Consider the following 19,519-nt stretch of genomic DNA (forward strand, 5'->3'; position numbering starts at 1 on the left):
AAGATTTAGCTTAAGGTAGTGAGAGGACATCCAAGATGAGATATGAGAAAGACAGTTAGTGACATGGGTTAGTAAGGAAGGAGGTAGGTCTGGTGCAGAGAGGTAGATTTGGGTGTCATCGGCATACAAATGATATTGAAACCATGGGACTTTATTAAGGAACCTAATGAGGACGTGTAGATTGAAATAAGAAGGGGACCGAGGACAGAGCCTTGAGGTACCCCAACAAAAAGTGGTAACGGGGCAGAGGATGCTCCGGAGAAGGCTACACTAATGGTACGGTTAGTTAGATAGGAAGAGGACCACGAAACAGCTGTGTCGCAGATGCCGAAGTATTGGAGGGTTTGGAGCAGAAGAGGGTGGTCAACAGTGTCAAAGGCTGCAGACAGGTCAAGGAGGATAAGCAGAGAGAAGTGGCCTTTGGATATTGCTGTAAGTAGGTCGTTGGTAACATTGACAATTACTGTCTCTGTAGAGTGATGGGGACGAAATCCAGATTGCAGTGGGTCAAGAAGAGAGTTTAGTGTAAGGAAATGGGATAGATGTGTGTATACTAGCTTTTCTAGGAGCTTTGAGGCAAGAGGGAGTAGGGAAATAGGGCAGTAGTTGGATGGGGAGGTTGGATCGAGGGAAGGTTTTTTTAAGATAGGTGTGACCAGTGCATGTTTTAGAGATGAGGGAAATATACCAGTGCTGAGGGAGAGGTTGAAAATGTGTGTGAGTATGGGGGTGAGGGTAGAAGAGAGGGAGGGCAGTAGCTGTGAGGGGATGGGGTTGAGGGGACAGGTAGTGAGGTGGGAGGACAGTATAAGGGCAGAAACGTCATCCTCGTTAACAGGGGCAAAAGAGCTGTATTTTTTTATATTTGGGTTTTGGATGATTGTGAGCTTTTGAGAGGGTGGGAGATTGGTAGTATGTTGAGAGCTGATTTCACTTCTGATGGAGTCAATTTTGTTTTTGAAGTGGCTGGCAAAATCTTGAGCTGAGAGAGAGGTTGTATTAGGAGGTGGGGGTGGTCGGAGAAGAGTATTTAACGTGGAGAACCGATGTTTTGGGTTAGAGGAAAGAGTAGAGATGATATTAGAGAAGTATTGTTGCTTATAGCGATTAAGGGCAGAGTAGTAGGAGTTCAGGATGAACTTGTAGTGAAGAAAGTCAGCTGAACTCCGAGATATCCTCCAGTGTCGCTCAGCAGTACGGGAACATCTGCGTAGGTGCCGTGTCAGAAGAGTATGCCAGGGCTGAGGATGAGAGTGTGGTTTCAGAGCTATAGTTGGAGGGGCCAGATTGTCAATGACCGATGTAAGGGTGGATTTATAGTGGCAGATAGATTGGTCAGGGCAGGAAAAGGAGGTGATGGATGAGAGGAGAGGTTTGAGAGAGCTAGGGAGCTGTTGCAGATCAAGTGACTTAGTGCTTCTGTGAAGTTTGGTGTGAGGGGTAGAGGGAGGGGGAGTTGTAGGTAGGGAAGTGATGTTGCAAGTTAGGAGATGGTGGTCAGAGAGAGGAAAAGGGGAGTTTGTTAAATTTGAGATAGGTGAAAATCAGGTCAAGGGAATGACCATCTTTGTGAGTGGGAGAGTCAGTCCATTTTTACAAGCCGGAAGAGGAAGTGAGTTGAAGAAGTTGTTTTGCATAGGAGGCAGTGGGATTGTCAAGAGGGATGTTAAAGTCGCCAAGAATGAGGGCAGGGGTGTCTGAGGAAAGGAAATAAGGAAGCCAGGCAGCAAAGTGATCTAAGAATTGAGTTGTGGAGCCAGGGGGCGGTATATGACTGCAACGCGTATAGAGAGGGGAGAGAATAACCGAATCATATCAAATGAAGAAAATGTGAGTGAAGAGAAGGGCTGTATTTGTTGAAAGGTGCAACAAGAGGAAAGTAAAACACCAACACCACATCCTTGTCTATTGCCAGACCTAGGAGTGTGGCTGAAGTGGAGACAACCATGTGACAGTGCAGAAGTGGATGCTGTGTCTGAAGCAGAGAGCCAGGTTTCTGTAAGAGCCATAAGGTTAAGAGAGTGGGAGATAAAGAGATCATGGATAGAAGTGAGCTTGTTGCAAACAGAGCGTGAGTTCCAGAGTGCAGAAGTGAAGAGGGAGGTGGTTTTATATGTAAGAGGAATGTGGTTAAGGTTACCATAGTTTTGTTTATGAAGTCTACTGAAAGGCACACAGGGATGTGAAAGGCTAGGAGGTTGTGAGGGACCAGGATTAGGGGAGATGTCGCCAGCAGCTAGTATGAGCAAGAGGGAGAGTGACATGAGATGAGAAGCAGATTTGCAATAATGATAATGGGCTGAAGTGCAGGGGGGAGAGAGAGTGTTTAGGAATAGGTAAAGTTCATGAGTACGAAAGTAAGGAGAGTTTAAGAGAGATGGGCTAATGAACAGTGCAGGTGGAGAGGGAGAATGAGTAATTGAGTAATGTAGTTTGTTATAGAGACAAGAGGTAGCAAAAAGGAGTATGAAGATATTGAGCATTATTATGAAAGTGGGAACCAAGTAAACACATAAGACACAGTGTAACAGCAGCACTTTCAAAAGGATACAATGAGATACATAAAACACAGTATTACAAGAGTACTTGCCTTGTGTCTTGCCCCTTGCCCAATTCTTGTATAATTCTAAAATTATTACTTCACTTATAAAATGTTCACTTTGAAAATGTGAACATATGCTATTGTTAAAATGTACACTGCCCAGGTAATGCACCCACCCCTGTGCAATGCACCTCCCAGACTAGTGTGGAATATATACAGGCAGGGCAGTCAGCTGAGTCCACTAAATTTAGTTGGAAAGGCCAATTGGAATGTTAAATTTTGGTTTGGTCTGGTCAGGGTAAAATGAGTTAAGTAAACAGACAATAAAATTTGGAGGAGGCTAAAACTATGGCATAAGACATAAGACAAGCTATAAATTTTAGAATGATAGTAAGTATTGATAAGGATTGAACATCACATGGCAATTAGCTAAACATTAGAAGTAAGACATTGGGAACAACATTACAATGAACGCAGGACTTAATTTTAACAACCTAAATTCATGTGCTCAATATACATATACACATACCAGAAAGAGAGACTTGGAGTACAAATGACACAAAAGCAGGGTAGAAGTAGCAGGATTTGATGCAGGGGCTCAATTCACATACCAGAAAGAGAGACTTGGAGTACAAATGACACAAAAGCAGGGTAGAAGTAGCAGGATTTGATGCAGGGGCTCAATTCACATACCTGAGAGCAGAAGAGAGAGTAGGTTAACTCAGCATTCCAAAGCAGATGTCAATAGGCAGTTTGTTAGTTAGTAAACAGCAGTGTGGTGAGTATTGAGTGTACTTCTTGTATAATTCTAAAATTATTGTCTCACTTATAAAATTTTCACTTTGAAAATGTGAACATATGCTATTGTTAAAATGTACACTGCCCAGGCAATGCACCCACCCCTGTGCAATGTCTTAGCATTCAGGCGAATAATCTGCATGTTGGCATCACAAATGAATGAATGAATGCGCCACCCTTAAGGCCTTGATTTGTGCTAGAATTTCATTGAGAGGAGTCTCCACCTCGACCATAGCTGATAGCGTGTCACACCAGTAGGTAGCCGCACCAGCCACCGCAGCGACCGCCGCCACCGGTCGAAAAACAAACCCTGTGAGTTGGAATATCTTCCGCAGCATGAACTCCGCCCCTTCCGCTTGCACTTAGTAGGGCGAGGCATCGCATTAATGGCCGCAGAAACCGTCATCTGTAACTGATCGGCGAAGTCTGGAGGCCAAAGGACCCCTCCCGCAGGAGGATAAGTAAGGCCCTGTAGAACTGCTTTTGTAATCGGAGATGATTGCAGGAAACGCACCTCGCAGGGCGGGGAGCTCTCAGAGGTGGACAACTCATTCGTACTAAATACCTTATTCTTTTTGGAAATAGCAATATTGTCAAAGCATGTTGAACAGAGTTGTGTAGGCGGTTCGACTGTAACCTCCTCACAATATACACAGTTAATGGGTTTGGATAAAGAGGGAGTATCCTCTAACATTTCAGAGTCCTCCATAGCTTGTGCTTTTATTACGGACCTGATCAAAATAAATGGCACCTTTACATCCGAATGGCCGGGGCACTCACCACCTCCTATGACCCGGACTACAAGAAACAGCTTTCATCTCCTTTGAATGCAAGTCAAGAAAGAGGAAGTTGCAGAAGCCACACCCGGTCACATGGAGTGCCATGCAGGACTGCCCCTGCACTCGAAAGGACACACCATAAAAGCTTGCCTCAATCGCTCGATAATGAACTGTGTTCCACACTGACACAGCCTCATCTCACACAAATGCAGTAGAAAAACACAATAAACAATATTATGCATAATAATATGCCCCCTGTTCAACTGCCCCCTTCCCAGGGTATTATCCCAGATTCTATAAAGATAAAAGGAGTCACACTGTGACCTTGTCTTCTTGCGTTATCAAATATATATATATATATATATATATATATATATATATATATATATATATATATATATGAAACAATCTTACCAGAATCAACGCCGTGGAACAGGAACACGGCCCTTCAAGTGTGACAGGGTAGTAGCATCGCCCCTGACATGGACTTGAGAGATGATACTCAGCTAATGATGCTGTTCTGAGTCGGGATGGTTTCGCAGAAAGACTCTCCCTGCATCTCCCATGCTCTCACTCCTGTCCCATTTTGCGAAAAGTACTACCCTCCATAAGAGACTACTTTGAATCTTCCGACACTTCTCTGCCAACCTCCTGTGACGAAATGCAAAGAATGACTGGGGGATGAGGGGAGTGGGGGAGGTATTTAAGCATTTGGCTGGGGTGTCTTTCCCTCCTCCTGGTGGCCAGGTTCTTAATTCCCACAAGTAATGAATGAAGCAGTGAATTCTCCTCCCATTAAGGTGGAAAAGAGAATAATAAAAAAGGCAGAAATAATAATAATAATAATAATATTATGTTACAGAATTATAACAGATCAAATGCTAGACACATGTTAATGTTTAGCAAAACGTCATACAAAGCAACAATTTACAACTTTACAAGAAGATGATTTTTTGAGTATTTTTAAATGTGTTTATAAACAGAAACCAATTCTTATGAAAAGTGAGATCTCATTTTTTCCAGAGAGAACAGAGGAGGTCAGAGCTTTACAGTCATGTAGTGAAATGGTTAAAAATGTGTTACAAATCTGTAATAGATAGATAGAGATAGATAGATGATAGATAGATAGATAGATAAATAGATAGATAGATTAATGCTCGTCTCACATGAACATGACAGGGAAACACCTGAGATACTTTAGCACAATGATAGTAAAGTATAGTCAATGGGATGTCAATTACAAAGCTCAATAACAAATTATATTGTAAGCAATTGTTAATTTTACTTGTAAACAAGATTGTATTCAATTCCAGCATAATTTACTCAATTATTTTCCTTTTAAAAACATCACAATCAACTAAATTCACTTCATGCCAAGACTCAATTGAAGCCAGTTATACAAAATAAACAAAATAAATAAAATAAATATGCACAATGTTCTTGTAAATTATGCACAATGTTCTTGTAAATTGTTGCTAATGGAAAATAATTGAACAATTAAAGTTAGTGGGACTAAATAAGTAAAACCAGGATATTATTTCAGATATAAATACAGTGTACTACGCTGAGCTGTCAAGAATGTGTTTAACAATTGTTAAAAGAAATACACAGGTTTGCCACAGAGAGGAGCCAATGGAACCAAACGTTGTCTGCAGTTCGGTTTAGCTCCACTAGGTGTCAATACACAACTGTGCAAAACCACATGCAGGGAACATTACAGAATTCTAGTGTGCATATCAGAATACTGCAGAACCTCAGACAACTCAGGCTTTCATTTAATACATAGTAAGATGTTTCTTTTAAAGAAAGATTTACAATGGTCTCTGATAAACACTGTTTGGATATAGTGTAAAATGTGCAGGCAACCATTCTGAAATTAAAATGTATTTAATTATCAATCCATTGTCTTTTGAAAGAAAATAAAAAAATAGATAAATAAGAAGCTTCCTTCTGTTGCTGACATGTAAATTGTAATTTTAGAGACATGAAACCCCAAAATATTTCTTTCATGATTCAGCTACAGCCTATAATTTTAAACACCTTTCCAATGTACTTATATTATCAGATTTGCTTCATTATCTTGTTATTCTTTATTGAAGGAGTAGCAGCACATCGGTAATCCAATGATAAGAGATATGTATGTGCAGCCACCAATCAGCAGCTAGCTCCCAGCTCATGAGCCTACCTAGGTAGGCTTTTCAACAAATTATACCAAGAGAATAAAGCACATTAGATAATAGAAGTAATTTGGAAAGTTGATCACAATTCTATGCCCCATCTGAATCATAAAATAAAATGTTTGTGTTTCATGTCCCTTTAAAGGGGGCAAAAAGTTATATCTCCAATGTAAGCCAAAGCATTTGGAGTCAGGAAGAAACAAAGTGTAGATGCAGCACACATCTTATTTGTATTGATTGAGATAGTAGGCAGGATGGTGTGAGTGTGTATTAGATCACAGAAATACATAGATTGTGCCTTGTGTGCACCTATACAAATACCACATATATGAAGGTTTTAATAAAATTACCTTTTGTAAATTCATAGATATGTGCAAGGTCCTAAATGATTGAGGGAACCTCTCTTATTAGCTAGCTTTAAGGGTAAAACTTGTCAAACGTGTCAGTGCTTTACAGGGGTGGGTATAAAACAGGTTTCACATTGTGCATTTGTAACCATTAAAGGGACATTAAACACTTAATAAATGCTAGATAAAATGATGCATTCAAGGAAAAGATTAGTCTGAGAATAGCACGTAGATGTATTAGCTATTTATTGACTGTTGTATTAGCTGTTTATTGACAAAATAAGTGTAATGTTTTAGTGTCTATAAAACTATGGGAGCTACCATGTTGTAACCTAGGTTTACTTCTCTGCTGTGGACAATTAGAGACAGTTATAAATAGGTCACTAGAGTGTGCAGCCAATGGTTGTGTGGAATATAACAGTGTCCTGCACTATGTGTAGTTAAAAACCTTTGCATTATACTTTTATTATAAATTACAGACCTTGTTACTACAGCATGGGTGGGGGGTGGGGGTAAACATTGTCACTATACAGTACCACTATACTGTATACAGTATGGGGGGGGCTGGACCATGTCACAGAGACTAATGTGGTCACTTTATAAAGTACTGGGGCAGGTAGGGTCAGGCCAGTCATCTCGCCGACAGATTACACTGTCTGTGTCACTAACTCACTATATACAGTACTGTTGGGTTAAACAATGTCACTATATACAGTAACAGAGGGTCAAACCATCTCACAGACTGTGGGCACGGGGTACCTCCTTTTGCAGACATGTAATCTGATTCACGTTTTTTTTTCTGTGTTAAATGTAAAAAAAAAAAAAATATGTATCAAATTCACATTTTTTTTTTGGGTGGGGGGTGCCCTTCTTAGATTCTTGCACCTGGGCCCTTTGGTTTCTACGTCTCTGCCTGAATCCTATGCTCATTTGTAGCAGCAGTTGCATGAATAGATAAACTAAGGGAAGAACTGTAGGTCATTTATAAATATGCTCAGAGAACTTATGTACCTGTTGGAGATACCATTTTGGGGCTTTCATTTTCAGTAGAATTGTCCACCTGAATAATTTCTTCAGACACATGTGCTGAAATGAAAATGCATTCATAAAAAGCTGATTTTACTTGTAAAATAAATTCTAACTATGAAAACTAAAAAATGCTTTATTTATTAATATCAGTCATTTAGGACTAGATTACGAGTGGAGCGGTACTTTGCACTCTCACGTTAACTACAGAGCCTTTTGCATGCATCGGGTACCACGCCTATTACAAGTTGAAAGTAAAAAATTACCACACAAGCGTTAACCCAACACGCACAAAAAGTCAAACTTACAATATCACAACTGCATTAAAGTGTCAGTAAACCTCAAAAATAATGTTATATAATTCTGCACATAGTGCAGAATTATATAACATTATATCAGCCTTATCTTTATAATATATCGGGCCAGCTGTCTAGTCACAGCTGTTATAAAAACAGACACGCTAAGAAGAGCACAGAGAGCGGGTCTGAAAAACAGTCATTTTTTAAAAAAAAAAAATCAAAGGGAATATTATGTTTTATAAAGATAAGGCTAATATAATGTTATATAATTCTGCACTCCCTTCATCCGTGTCCTAAAGCTTTGGTATTGGTATCCCACAAGTAAGGATGAATCCGTGGACTCGGTACATCATGCAAAAGAAAACAAAATTTATGCTTACCTGATAAATTTCTTTCTTTTGCAATGTACAGAGTCCACGGATTCATCCTTACTTGTGGGATATTATCCTTCCTAACAGGAAGTGGCAAAGAGAGCACCACAGCAGAGCTGTCTATATAGCTCCCCCCTTAACTCCACCCCCCAGTTATTCGACCAAAGGCCAAGGAAGAAATAGGAGAAACTATAAGTTGCAGAGGTGACTGAAGTTTTTAATAAAAAATTTCAGGTAAGCATAAATTTTGTTTTCTTTTGCATGATGTACCGAGTCCACGGATTCATCCTTACTTGTGGGATACCCATACCAAAGCTTTAGGACACGGATGAAGGGAGGGACAAAACAGGAACCTAAACGGAAGGCACCACTGCTTGCAAAACCTTTCTCCCAAAAATAGCCTCCGAAGAAGCAAAAGTATTACATTTGTAAAACTTTGAAAAGGTATGGAGCGAAGACCAAGTCACAGCCTTACAAATCTGTTCAACAGAAGCATCATTTTTAAAAGCTCATGTGGAAACTACCGCTCTAGTAGAATGAGCTGTAATCCTTTCAGGAGGCTGCTGTCCAGCATTCTCATAAGCCAAACGGATGATGCTTTTCAACCAAAAGGAAAGAGAAGTCAACGTAGCCTTTTGACCCCTTCGCTTTCCAGAATAGACAATAAACAAAGAAGATGTTTGACGAAAATCTTTGGTTGCCTGCAAATAAAATTTCAAAGCACGGACCACATCCAAGTTGTGCAACAGACGTTCCTTCTTAAAAGAAGGATTAGGACACAGAGAAGGAACAACAATTTCCTGATTGATATTCCTGTTAGTAACAACTTTAGGTAGGAACCCAGGCTTGGTACGCAAAACCACCTTATCAGCATGGAAAACAAGATAAGGAGAATCACATTGTAATGCGGATAGTTCAGAAACTCTTCGAGCTGAAGAGATAGCAACTAGGAACAAAACTTTCCAAGATAAAAGCTTAATATCTATGGAATGCATGGGTTCAAACGGAACCCCCTGAAGAACTTTCAGAACTAAATTTAGACTCCATGGCAGAGCAACAGGTTTAAACAAAGGCTTAATTCTAGCTAAAGCCTGACAAAAAGTCCGAACGTCTGGAACATCTGCCAGACGCTTGTGCAACAGAATAGACAGAGCAGATATCTGTCCTTTTAGGGAACTAGCTGACAATCCTTTCTCCAATCCCTCTTGAAGAAAAGACAAAATCCTACAAATCCTGATTTTACTCCAGGTGTAGCCTTTGGATTCGCACCAAAAAAGATATTTACGCCATATCTTATGATAGATTTTCCTGGTAACAGGCTTTCGAGCCTGAATCAAGGTATCTATGACTGACTCAGAGAAACCCCGCTTTGATAAAATCAAGCGTTCAATCTCCAAGCAGTCAGTTGCAGAGAAATTAGATTTGGATGCTAGAATGGACCTTGAATGAGAAGGTCCTGTCTCAGTGGCAGAGTCCATGGTGGCAGAGATGACATGTCCACCAGGTCTGCATACCAAGTCCTGCGTGGCCACGCAGGAGCTATCAAGATCACCAAAGCTCTCTCCTGTTTGATTCTGGCATTCAAACGAGGAAGGAGAGGAAATGGTGGAAACACATAAGCCAGGGCCACTGCTAGAGCATCGATCAGTACTGCCTGAGGATCCCTTGACCTGGATCCGTAACGAGGAAGTTTGGTGTTCTGACGAGACGCCATCAGATCCAATTCTGGTGTGCCCCATAGCCGAACCAGTTGAGCATACACCTCCGGATGGAGTTCCCACTCCCCCGGATGAAAAGTCTGACGACTTCGAAAATCTGCCTCCCAGTTCTCTACTCCTGGGATATAGATCACTGACAGATGGCAAGAATGAGCCTCTGCCCATCGGATTATCCTTGAGACTTCTATCATCGCTAAGGAACTTTGTTCCGCCCTGATGATTGATATAAGCCAGTCGTGATGTTGTCCGACTGAAACCTGATGAATCTGGCCGAAGCCAGCTGAGGCCATGCCTGGAGAGCATTGAATATCGCACTTAATTCCAGAATATTTATCGGTAGGAGAGCCTCCTCCCGAGTCCACAAACCCTGTGCTTTCAGGGAATTCCAGACTGCACCCCAGCCCAGAAGGCTGGCGTCTGTCGTCACTATAACCCAATCTGGCCTGCGGAACACATTCTCTGGGACAGATGATTCTGTGACAACCACCAAAGAAGAGAGTCTCTGGTCTCTTGATCCAGATGTATCTGAGGAGATAAATCCGCATAATCCCCATTCCACTGATTGAGCATGCATAGTTGCAGTGGTCTGTGATGCAAGCGAGCAAACGGAACTATGTCCATTGCCGCTACCATTAGACCGATTACCTCCATACACTGAGCCACTGACGGCCGAGGAATGGAATGAAGAGCTCGGCAGGTGAACAAAATCTTTGATTTCCTGACCTCCGTCAGAAAAATTTTCATGTCCACCGAATCTATCAGAGTCCCTAGAAATGAAACTCTTGTGAGGGGGGAACTCTTTTTTACGTTCACCTTCCACCCGTGAGATCTTAGAAAAGCCAACACTAAGTCCATGTGAGACTTGGCTAGTTGGAAAGTCGACGCTTGAATTAGAATGTCATCTAGATAAGGCGCCACTGCTATGCCCCGCGGCCTTAGAACCGCCAGAAGGAACCCTAGCACCTTTGTGAAGATTCGTGGCGCCGTGGCCAACCCGAAGGGAAGAGCCACAAACTGATAATGCTTGTCCAGAAAGGAGAACCTGAGGAACTGGTGATCATCTTTGTGGATAGGAATGTGTAGATACGCATCCTTTAAGGCCACGGTGGTCATATATTGACCCTCCTGGATCAATGGTAAGATAGTCCGAATGGTCTCCATCTTGAAAGATGGGACACTTAGGAATTGGTTTAGGATCTTGAGCTCTAGAATTGGTCTGAAAGTTCCCTCTATCTTGAGAACCACAAACAGATTGGAGTAGAACCCCTGCCCCTGCTCTGCTTTTGGAACTGGGCAGATCACTCCCATGGTTAAAAGGTCTTCTACACAGCGTAAGAACGCCTCTCTTTTTGTCTGGTTTACAGACAATTGAGAAAGATGGAACCTCCCCCTTGGAGGAGAATCCTTGAAATCTAGAAGGTATCCCTGGGTTACAATTTCTACTGCCCAGGAATCCTGAACGTCTCTTGCCCAGGCCTGAGCAAAGAGAGAGAGTCTGCCTCCTACTAGATCTGGTCCCGGATCGGGGGCTACCCCTTCATGCTGACTTAGTGGCAGCAGCAGGCTTTTTGGCCTGTTTAGGTCTCCAGGTTGGCTTGGATTGAGCAAAGTTTCCCTCTTGCTTTGCAGCAGAGGAAGAGGAAGTGGGACCACTCTTGAAGTTTCGAAAGGAACAACAAATATTTTGTTTGGTATTTTTCTTATTTGACTTATCTTAAGGGAGGGCATGGCCCTTCCCTCCAGTAATGTCTGAAATGATCTCTTTCAGTGCAGGCCCGAATAGGGTCTTACCTTTGAAAGGGATGGACAAAAGCTTAGATTTAGATGACACATCAGCCGACCAGGACATAAGCCATAACGCTCTATGCGCTAAAATGGCAAAACCTGAAATCTTTGCCGCTAACTTAGCAAGATGAAAAGCGGCGTCTGTAATAAAAGAATTAGCTAACTTATGAGCCTTAATTCTGTCCAGAATATCATCTAGTGGGGTCTCCATCTGAAGAGCCTCCTCTAGAGCTTCAAACCAAAAGGCAGCTGCAGTGGTTACAGGAACAATGCACGCTATAGGTTGAAGAAGAAAACCTTGATGAACAATAATTTTTTATCCATAGGATCAATAAAAGCACAACTGTCTTCAATAGGTATAGTTGTACGCTTAGCCAGAGTAGAAATAGCTCCCTCCACCTTAGGGACCGTCTGTCATGAGTCCTTTATGGTGTCAGATATGGGAAACATTTTCTTAAAAACAGGAGGGGGAGCGAACGGAATACCTGGTCTATCCCACTCCTTAGTAACAATGTCCGAAATCCTCTTATTGACCGGAAAAACATCAGTGTAAACAGGAACCTCTAAATATTTGTCCATTTTAAACAATTTCTCTGGAACTACAATAGGGTCACAATAATCCAGAGTCGCTAAAACCTCCCTGAGCAATAAGCGGAGGTGCTCTAGCTTAAATTTAAATGCCGTCATATCTGAATCTGTCTGAGGGAACATCTTTCCTGAATCAGAAATCTCTCCCTCAGATAGCAAGTCCCTCATCCCTACCTCAGAACATTGTGAGGGAATATCGGATACGGCTACTAAAGCGTCAGAAGACAGCATTTGATCTTAACCCAGAGCTACTGCGCTTCCCTTAGAGCTTAGATAAAACCTCTGTGAGGGTAGTATTCATAACTGAAGCCATATCTTGCAGGGTGAAAGAATTAGACGCACTAGAAGTACTTGGCGTCGCTTGTGCGGGCGTTACTGGTTGTGACACTTGGGGAGAACTAGATACCAAAACTTGATCTCCTTCTGTCTGAGAATCATCTAATGCCAAACTTTTAAAAGTAAAAATATGCTGTTTGCAATTTATAGACATATCAGTACAAGTGGGACACATTCTAAGAGGGGATTCCACAATGGCTTCTAAACAAATTGAGCAATGAGTTTCCTCAATGTCAGACATGTTTAACAGGCTAGTAATGAGGCAAGCAAGCTTGGAAAACACTTTAATTAATGAAAAAAACACAATTTGCAAAAACGGTACTGTGCCTTTAAGAGGAAAAAACATAATTTATGTAAGAACTTACCTGATAAATTCATTTCTTTCATATTAGCAAGAGTCCATGAGCTAGTGACGTATGGGATATACATTCCTACCAGGAGGGGCAAAGTTTCCCAAACCTCAAAATGCCTATAAATACACCCCTCACCACACCCACAATTCAGTTTAACGAATAGCCAAGAAGTGGGGTGATAAAAAAGTGCGAAAGCATATAAAATAAGGAATTGGAATAATTGTGCTTTATACAAAAATCATAACCACCCCAAAAAAAGGGCGGGCCTCATGGACTCTTGCTAATATGAAAGAAATGAATTTATCAGGTAAGTTCTTACATAAATTATGTTTTCTTTCATGTAATTAGCAAGAGTCCATGAGCTAGTGACGTATGGGATAATGATTACCCAAGATGTGGATCTTTCCACGCAAGAGTCACTAGAGAGGGAGGGATAAAATAAAGACAGCCAATTCCTGCTGAAAATAATCCACACCCAAAATAAAGTTTAATGAAAAACATAAGCAGAAGATTCAAACTGAAACCGCTGCCTGAAGTACTTTTCTACCAAAAACTGCTTCAGAAGAAGAAAATACATCAAAATGGTAGAATTTAGTAAAAGTATGCAAAGAGGACCAAGTTGCTGCTTTGCAAATCTGATCAATCGAAGCTTCATTCCTAAACACCCAGGAAGTAGAAACTGACCTAGTAGAATGAGCTGTAATCCTTTGAGGCGGAGATTTACCCGACTCAACATAGGCAAGATGAATTAAAGATTTCAACCAAGATGCCAAAGAAATGGCAGAAGCTTTCTGGCCTTTTCTAGAACCAGAAAAGATAACAAATAAACTAGAAGTCTTTCGGAAAGACTTAGTAGCTTCAACATAGTATTTCAAAGCTCTAACAACATCCAAAGAATGCAATGATTTCTCCTTAGAATTCTTAGGATTAGGACATAATGAAGGAACCACAATTTCCCTACTAATGTTGTTAGAATTCACAACTTTAGGTAAAAATTCAAAAGAAGTTTGCAACACTGCCTTATCCTGATGAAAAATCAGAAAAGGAGACTCACAAGAAAGAGCAGATAATTCAGAAACTCTTCTGGCAGAAGAGATTGCCAAAAGGAACAAAACTTTCCAAGAAAGTAATTTAATGTCCAATGAATGCATAGGTTCAAACGGAGGAGCTTGAAGAACCCCCAGAACCAAATTCAAACTCCAAGGAGGAGAAATTGACTTAATGACAGGTTTTATACGAACCAAAGCTTGTACAAAACAAAGAATATCAGGAAGATTAGCAATCTTTCTGTGAAAAAGAACAGAAAGAGCAGAGATTTGTCCATTCAAAGAACTTGCGGATAAACCTTTATCTAAACCATCCTGAAGAAACTGTAAAATTCTCGGAATTCTAAAAGAATGCCAAGAAAAATGATGAGAAAGACACCAAGAAATATAAGTCTTCCAGACTCTATAATATATCTCTCTGGATACAGATTTACGAGCCTGTAACATAGTATTAATCACAGAGTCAGAGAAACCTCTTTGACCAAGAATCAAGCGTTCAATCTCCATACCTTTAAATTTAAGGATTTGAGATCCTGATGGAAAAAAGGATCTTGCGACAGAAGGTCTGGTCGTAGCGGAAGAGTCCACGGATGGCAAGAGGCCATCCGGACAAGATCCGCATACCAAAACCTGTGAGGCCATGCCGGAGCTACCAGCAGAACAAACGAGCATTCCTTCAGAATCTTGGAGATTACTCTTGGAAGAAGAACTAGAGGCGGAAAGATATAAGCAGGATGATACTTCCAAGGAAGTGATAATGCATCCACTGCTTCCGCCTGAGGATCCCGGGATCTGGACAGATACCTGGGAAGTTTCTTGTTTAGATGAGACGCCATCAGATCTATTTCTGGAAGCTCCCACATTTGAACAATCTGAAGAAATACCTCTGGGTGAAGAGACCATTCGCCCGGATGCAACGTTTGGCGACTGAGATAATCCGCTTCCCAATTGTCTATACCCGGGATATGAACCGCAGAGATTAGACAGGAGCTGGATTCCGCCCAAACCAGAATTCGAGATACTTCTTTCATAGCCAGAGGACTGTGAGTCCCTCCTTGATGATTGATGTATGCCACAGTAGTGACATTGTCTGTCTGAAAACAAATGAACGATTCTCTCTTCAGAAGAGGCCAAGACTGAAGAGCTCTGAAAATTGCACGGAGTTCCAAAATATTGATCGGTAATCTCACCTCCTGAGATTCCCAAACTCCTTGTGCCGTCAGAGATCCCCACACAGCTCCCCAACCTGTGAGACTTGCATCTGTTGAAATTACAGTCCAGGTCGGAAGCACAAAAGAAGCCCCCTGAATTAAACGATGGTGATCTGTCCACCATGTTAGAGAGTGTCGTACAATCGGTTTTAAAGATATCAATTGAGATATCTTTGTGTAATCCTTGCACCATTGATTCAGCATACAGAGCTGAAGAGGTCGCATGTGAAAACGAGCAAAGGGGATCGCGTCCGATGCAGCAGTCATAAGACCTAGAATTTCCATGCATAAGGCTACCGAAGGGAATGATTGTGACTGAAGGTTTCGACAAGCTGAAATCAATTTTAGACGTCTCTTGTCTGTTAAAGACAGAGTCATGGACACTGAATCTATCTGGAAACTCAGAAAGGTTACCCTTGTCTGAGGAATCAATGAACTTTTTGGTGAATTGATCCTCCAACCATGATCTTGAAGAAACAACACAAGTCGATTCGTATGAGATTCTGCTAAATGTAAAGACTGAGCAAGTACCAAGATATCGTCCAAATAAGGAAATACCACAATACCCTGTTCTCTGATTACAGACAGAAGGGCACCGAGAACCTTTGTAAAAATTCTTGGAGCTGTAGCTAGGCCAAACGGCAGAGCCACAAACTGGTAATGCTTGTCCAGAAAAGAGAATCTCAGGAACTGATAATGATCTGGATGAATCGGAATATGCAGATATGCATCCTGTAAATCTATTGTGGACATAAAATGCCCTTGCTGAACAAAAGGCAAGATAGTCCTTACAGTTACCATTTTGAACGTTGGTATCCTTACATAACGATTCAATATTTTTAGATCCAGAACTGGTCTGAAGGAATTCTCCTTCTTTGGTACAATGAAGAGATTTGAATAAAACCCCATCCCCTGTTCCAGAACTGGAACTGGCATAATTACTCCAGCCAACTCTAGATCTGAAACACAATTCAGAAATGCTTGAGCTTTCACTGGATTTACTGGGACACGGGAAAGAAAAAATCTCTTTGCAGGAGGTCTCATCTTGAAACCAATTCTGTACCCTTCTGAAACAATGTTCTGAATCCAAAGATTGTGAACAGAATTGATCCAAATTTCTTTGAAAAAACGTAACCTGCCCCCTACCAGCTGAGCTGGAATGAGGGCCGCACCTTCATGTGGACTTAGAAGCAGGCTTTGCCTTTCTAGAAGGCTTGGATTTATTCCAGACTGGAGATGGTTTCCAAACTGAAACTGCTCCTGAGGATGAAGGATCAGGCTTTTGTTCTTTGTTGAAACGAAAGGAACGAAAACGATTATTAGCCCTGTTTTTACCCTTAGATTTTTTATCCTGTGGTAAAAAAGTTCCTTTCCCACCAGTAACAGTTGAGATAATGGAATCCAACTGAGAACCAAATAATTTGTTACCCTGGAAAGAAATGGAAAGTAGAGTTGATTTAGAAGCCATATCAGCATTCCAAGTTTTAAGCCATAAAGCTCTTCTAGCTAAAATAGCTAGAGACATAAACCTGACATCAACTCTGATAATATCAAAAATGGCATCACAGATAAAATTATTAGCATGCTGAAGAAGAATAATAATATTATGAGAATCATTATCTCTTACTTGTTGTGCTAAAGTCTCCAACCAAAAAGTTGAAGCTGCAGCAACATCAGCCAAAGATATAGCAGGTCTAAGAAGATTACCTGAACACAGATAAGCTTTTCTTAGAAAGGATTCAATTTTCCTATCTAAAGGATCTTTAAACGAAGTACCATTTGACGTAGGAATAGTAGTACGTTTAGCAACGGTAGAAATAGCCCCATCGACTTTAGGGATTTTGTCCCAAAATTCTAATCTGTCAGACGGCACAGGATATAATTGCTTAAAACGTTTAGAAGGAGTAAATGAATTACCCAATTTATCCCATTCTCTGGAAATTACTTCAGAAATAGCATTAGGAACAGGAAAAACTTCTGGAATAACCACAGGAGATTTAAATACCTTATCTAAACGTTTAGAATTAGTATCAAGAGGACCAGAATCCTCTATTTCTAAAGCAATTAGTACTTCTTTAAGTAAAGAACGAATAAATTCCATTTTAAATAAATATGAAGATTTATCAGCATCAATCTCTGAGACAGAATCCTCTGAACCAGAAGAGTCATCAGAATCAGAATGATAATGTTCATTTAAAAATTCATCTGTAGAGAGAGAAGTTTTAAAAGATTTTTTATGTTTACTAGAAGGAGAAATAACAGACATAGCCTTCTTGATGGATTCAGAAACAAAATCTCTTATGTTATCAGGAACATTCTGCACCTTAGATGTTGAGGGAACTGCAACAGGCAATGGTACATTACTAAAGGAAATATTATCTGCTTTAACAAGTTTGTCATGACAATTAATACAAACAACAGCCGGAGGAATAGCTACCAAAAGTTTACAGCAGATACACTTAGCTTTGGTAGTTCCAGCACTAGACAGCGATTTTCCTGAAGTATCTTCTGACTCAGATGCAACGTGAGACATCTTGCAATATGTAAGAGAAAAAACAACATATAAAGCAAAATTGATCAAATTCCTTAAATGACAGTTTCAGGAATGGGAAAAAAATGCCAATAAACAAACTTCTAGTAACCAGAAGCAAAGAAAAAAATGAGACTGAAATAATGTGGAGACAAAAGCGACGCCCATATTTTTTGGCGCCAAATAATAAGCCCACATTGTTTGGCGCCTAAATGCTTTTTGGCGCCAAAAATGACGCCACATCCGGAACGCCGACATTTTTGGCGCAAAAGGACGTAAAAAAATGACGCAACTTCCGGTGACACGTATGACGCCGGAAACAGAAAAGATTTTTTGCGCCAAAACAGCCCACAGGGAAAAAAAGTCAAATTTTTAAGGTAAGAAAAAATGATTGATTCAAATGCATTATCCCAAATATGAAACTGAAAATAAGGAATGTTGAACATTCTGAGTCAAGGCAAATAAATGTTTGAATACATATATTTAGAACTTTATAAATAAAGTGCCCAACCATAGCTTAGAGTGTCACAGAAAATAAGATTTACTTACCCCAGGACACTCATCTACATGTTTGTAGAAAGCCAAACCAGTACTGAAACGAAAATCAGCAGAGGTAATGGTATATAAATAAGAGTATATCGTCGATCTGAAAAGGGAGGTAAGAGATGAATCTCTACGACCGATAACAGAGAACCTATGAAATAGACCCCGTAGAAGGAGATCACTGCATTCAAATAGGCAATACTCTCCTCACATCCCTCTGACATTCACTGCACGCTGAGAGGAAAACCGGGCTCCAACTTGCTGCGGAGCGCATATCAACGTAGAATCTAGCACAAACTTACTTCACCACCTCCATAGGAGGCAAAGTTTGTAAAACTGAATTGTGGGTGTGGTGAGGAGTGTATTTATAGGCATTTTGAGGTTTGGGAAACTTTGCCCCTCCTGGTAGGAATGTATATCCCATACGTCACTAGCTCATGGACTCTTGCTAATTACATGAAAGAAAAAAAAAAGGCATACACAAACTGCAGAATAGGTTAAAATTGCTTCAAATTCTCTGAAATTTTAACAGTGTACCCACTAAGCTGTAGAAGGATTGCACCACAAGTAAAGAAGCAATAAACCCCCAAATGAAAAAAACGGATTGATAAATGTCTAAAACCGGTAAAAAACCCTGTTAGCACCTTGCCACAGCTCTGCTGTGGCCCTACCTGCCCTTAGGGAACAACAATATGAGGATAAAGCTTCGATTATGGCCCCAGAAGAGTATCAGGACCTCTGGAGAAGTACAAAAGAGGAAAAAGGAAGGCTGAGTCTTTGAGGTAGATGAAATGAAGTTTTATTTAGGAGCAGGCTTATCATGAGACACTTGGTAAGCTCCTATCTTACGCGTTTCGCGCATGGGCACATGCGCTTCATCAGAGATAATGGTCTCTGCTGGTCAGGGTCCTTATAAGGGTGTGTAACCAATCAGAAGGGGTGTCTTGTTAACCCTTTTGGTGAATGTAAACTTACACTGATTGGATTTGTAATTACATCGTGCACACCTGACTTAGAGGTCCTGAGCAGCAGACTACATTCTTGAACAGATAATATGTTAGGCAAATATT

The 19,519-nt window shown here is 40.7% G+C and overlaps 1 protein-coding gene across 2 annotated transcripts in view; it reads right to left on the bottom strand.

The window, feature by feature from the left end:
- The window catches only part of COBLL1 (cordon-bleu WH2 repeat protein like 1), a 365,721-nt gene that overhangs the window by 76,838 nt on the left and 269,364 nt on the right, over positions 1-19,519 (bottom strand). For both annotated transcript variants that reach the window (XM_053698388.1, XM_053698389.1), the window contains one exon: positions 7,655-7,729. In XM_053698388.1, the coding sequence (XP_053554363.1) occupies positions 7,655-7,729 (75 nt within the window). The remainder of the gene's footprint in view (positions 1-7,654; positions 7,730-19,519) is intronic.

This window comes from Bombina bombina, chromosome 1, assembly GCF_027579735.1.
Source record: "Bombina bombina isolate aBomBom1 chromosome 1, aBomBom1.pri, whole genome shotgun sequence".
NCBI classification, from domain to species: domain Eukaryota; kingdom Metazoa; phylum Chordata; class Amphibia; order Anura; family Bombinatoridae; genus Bombina; species Bombina bombina.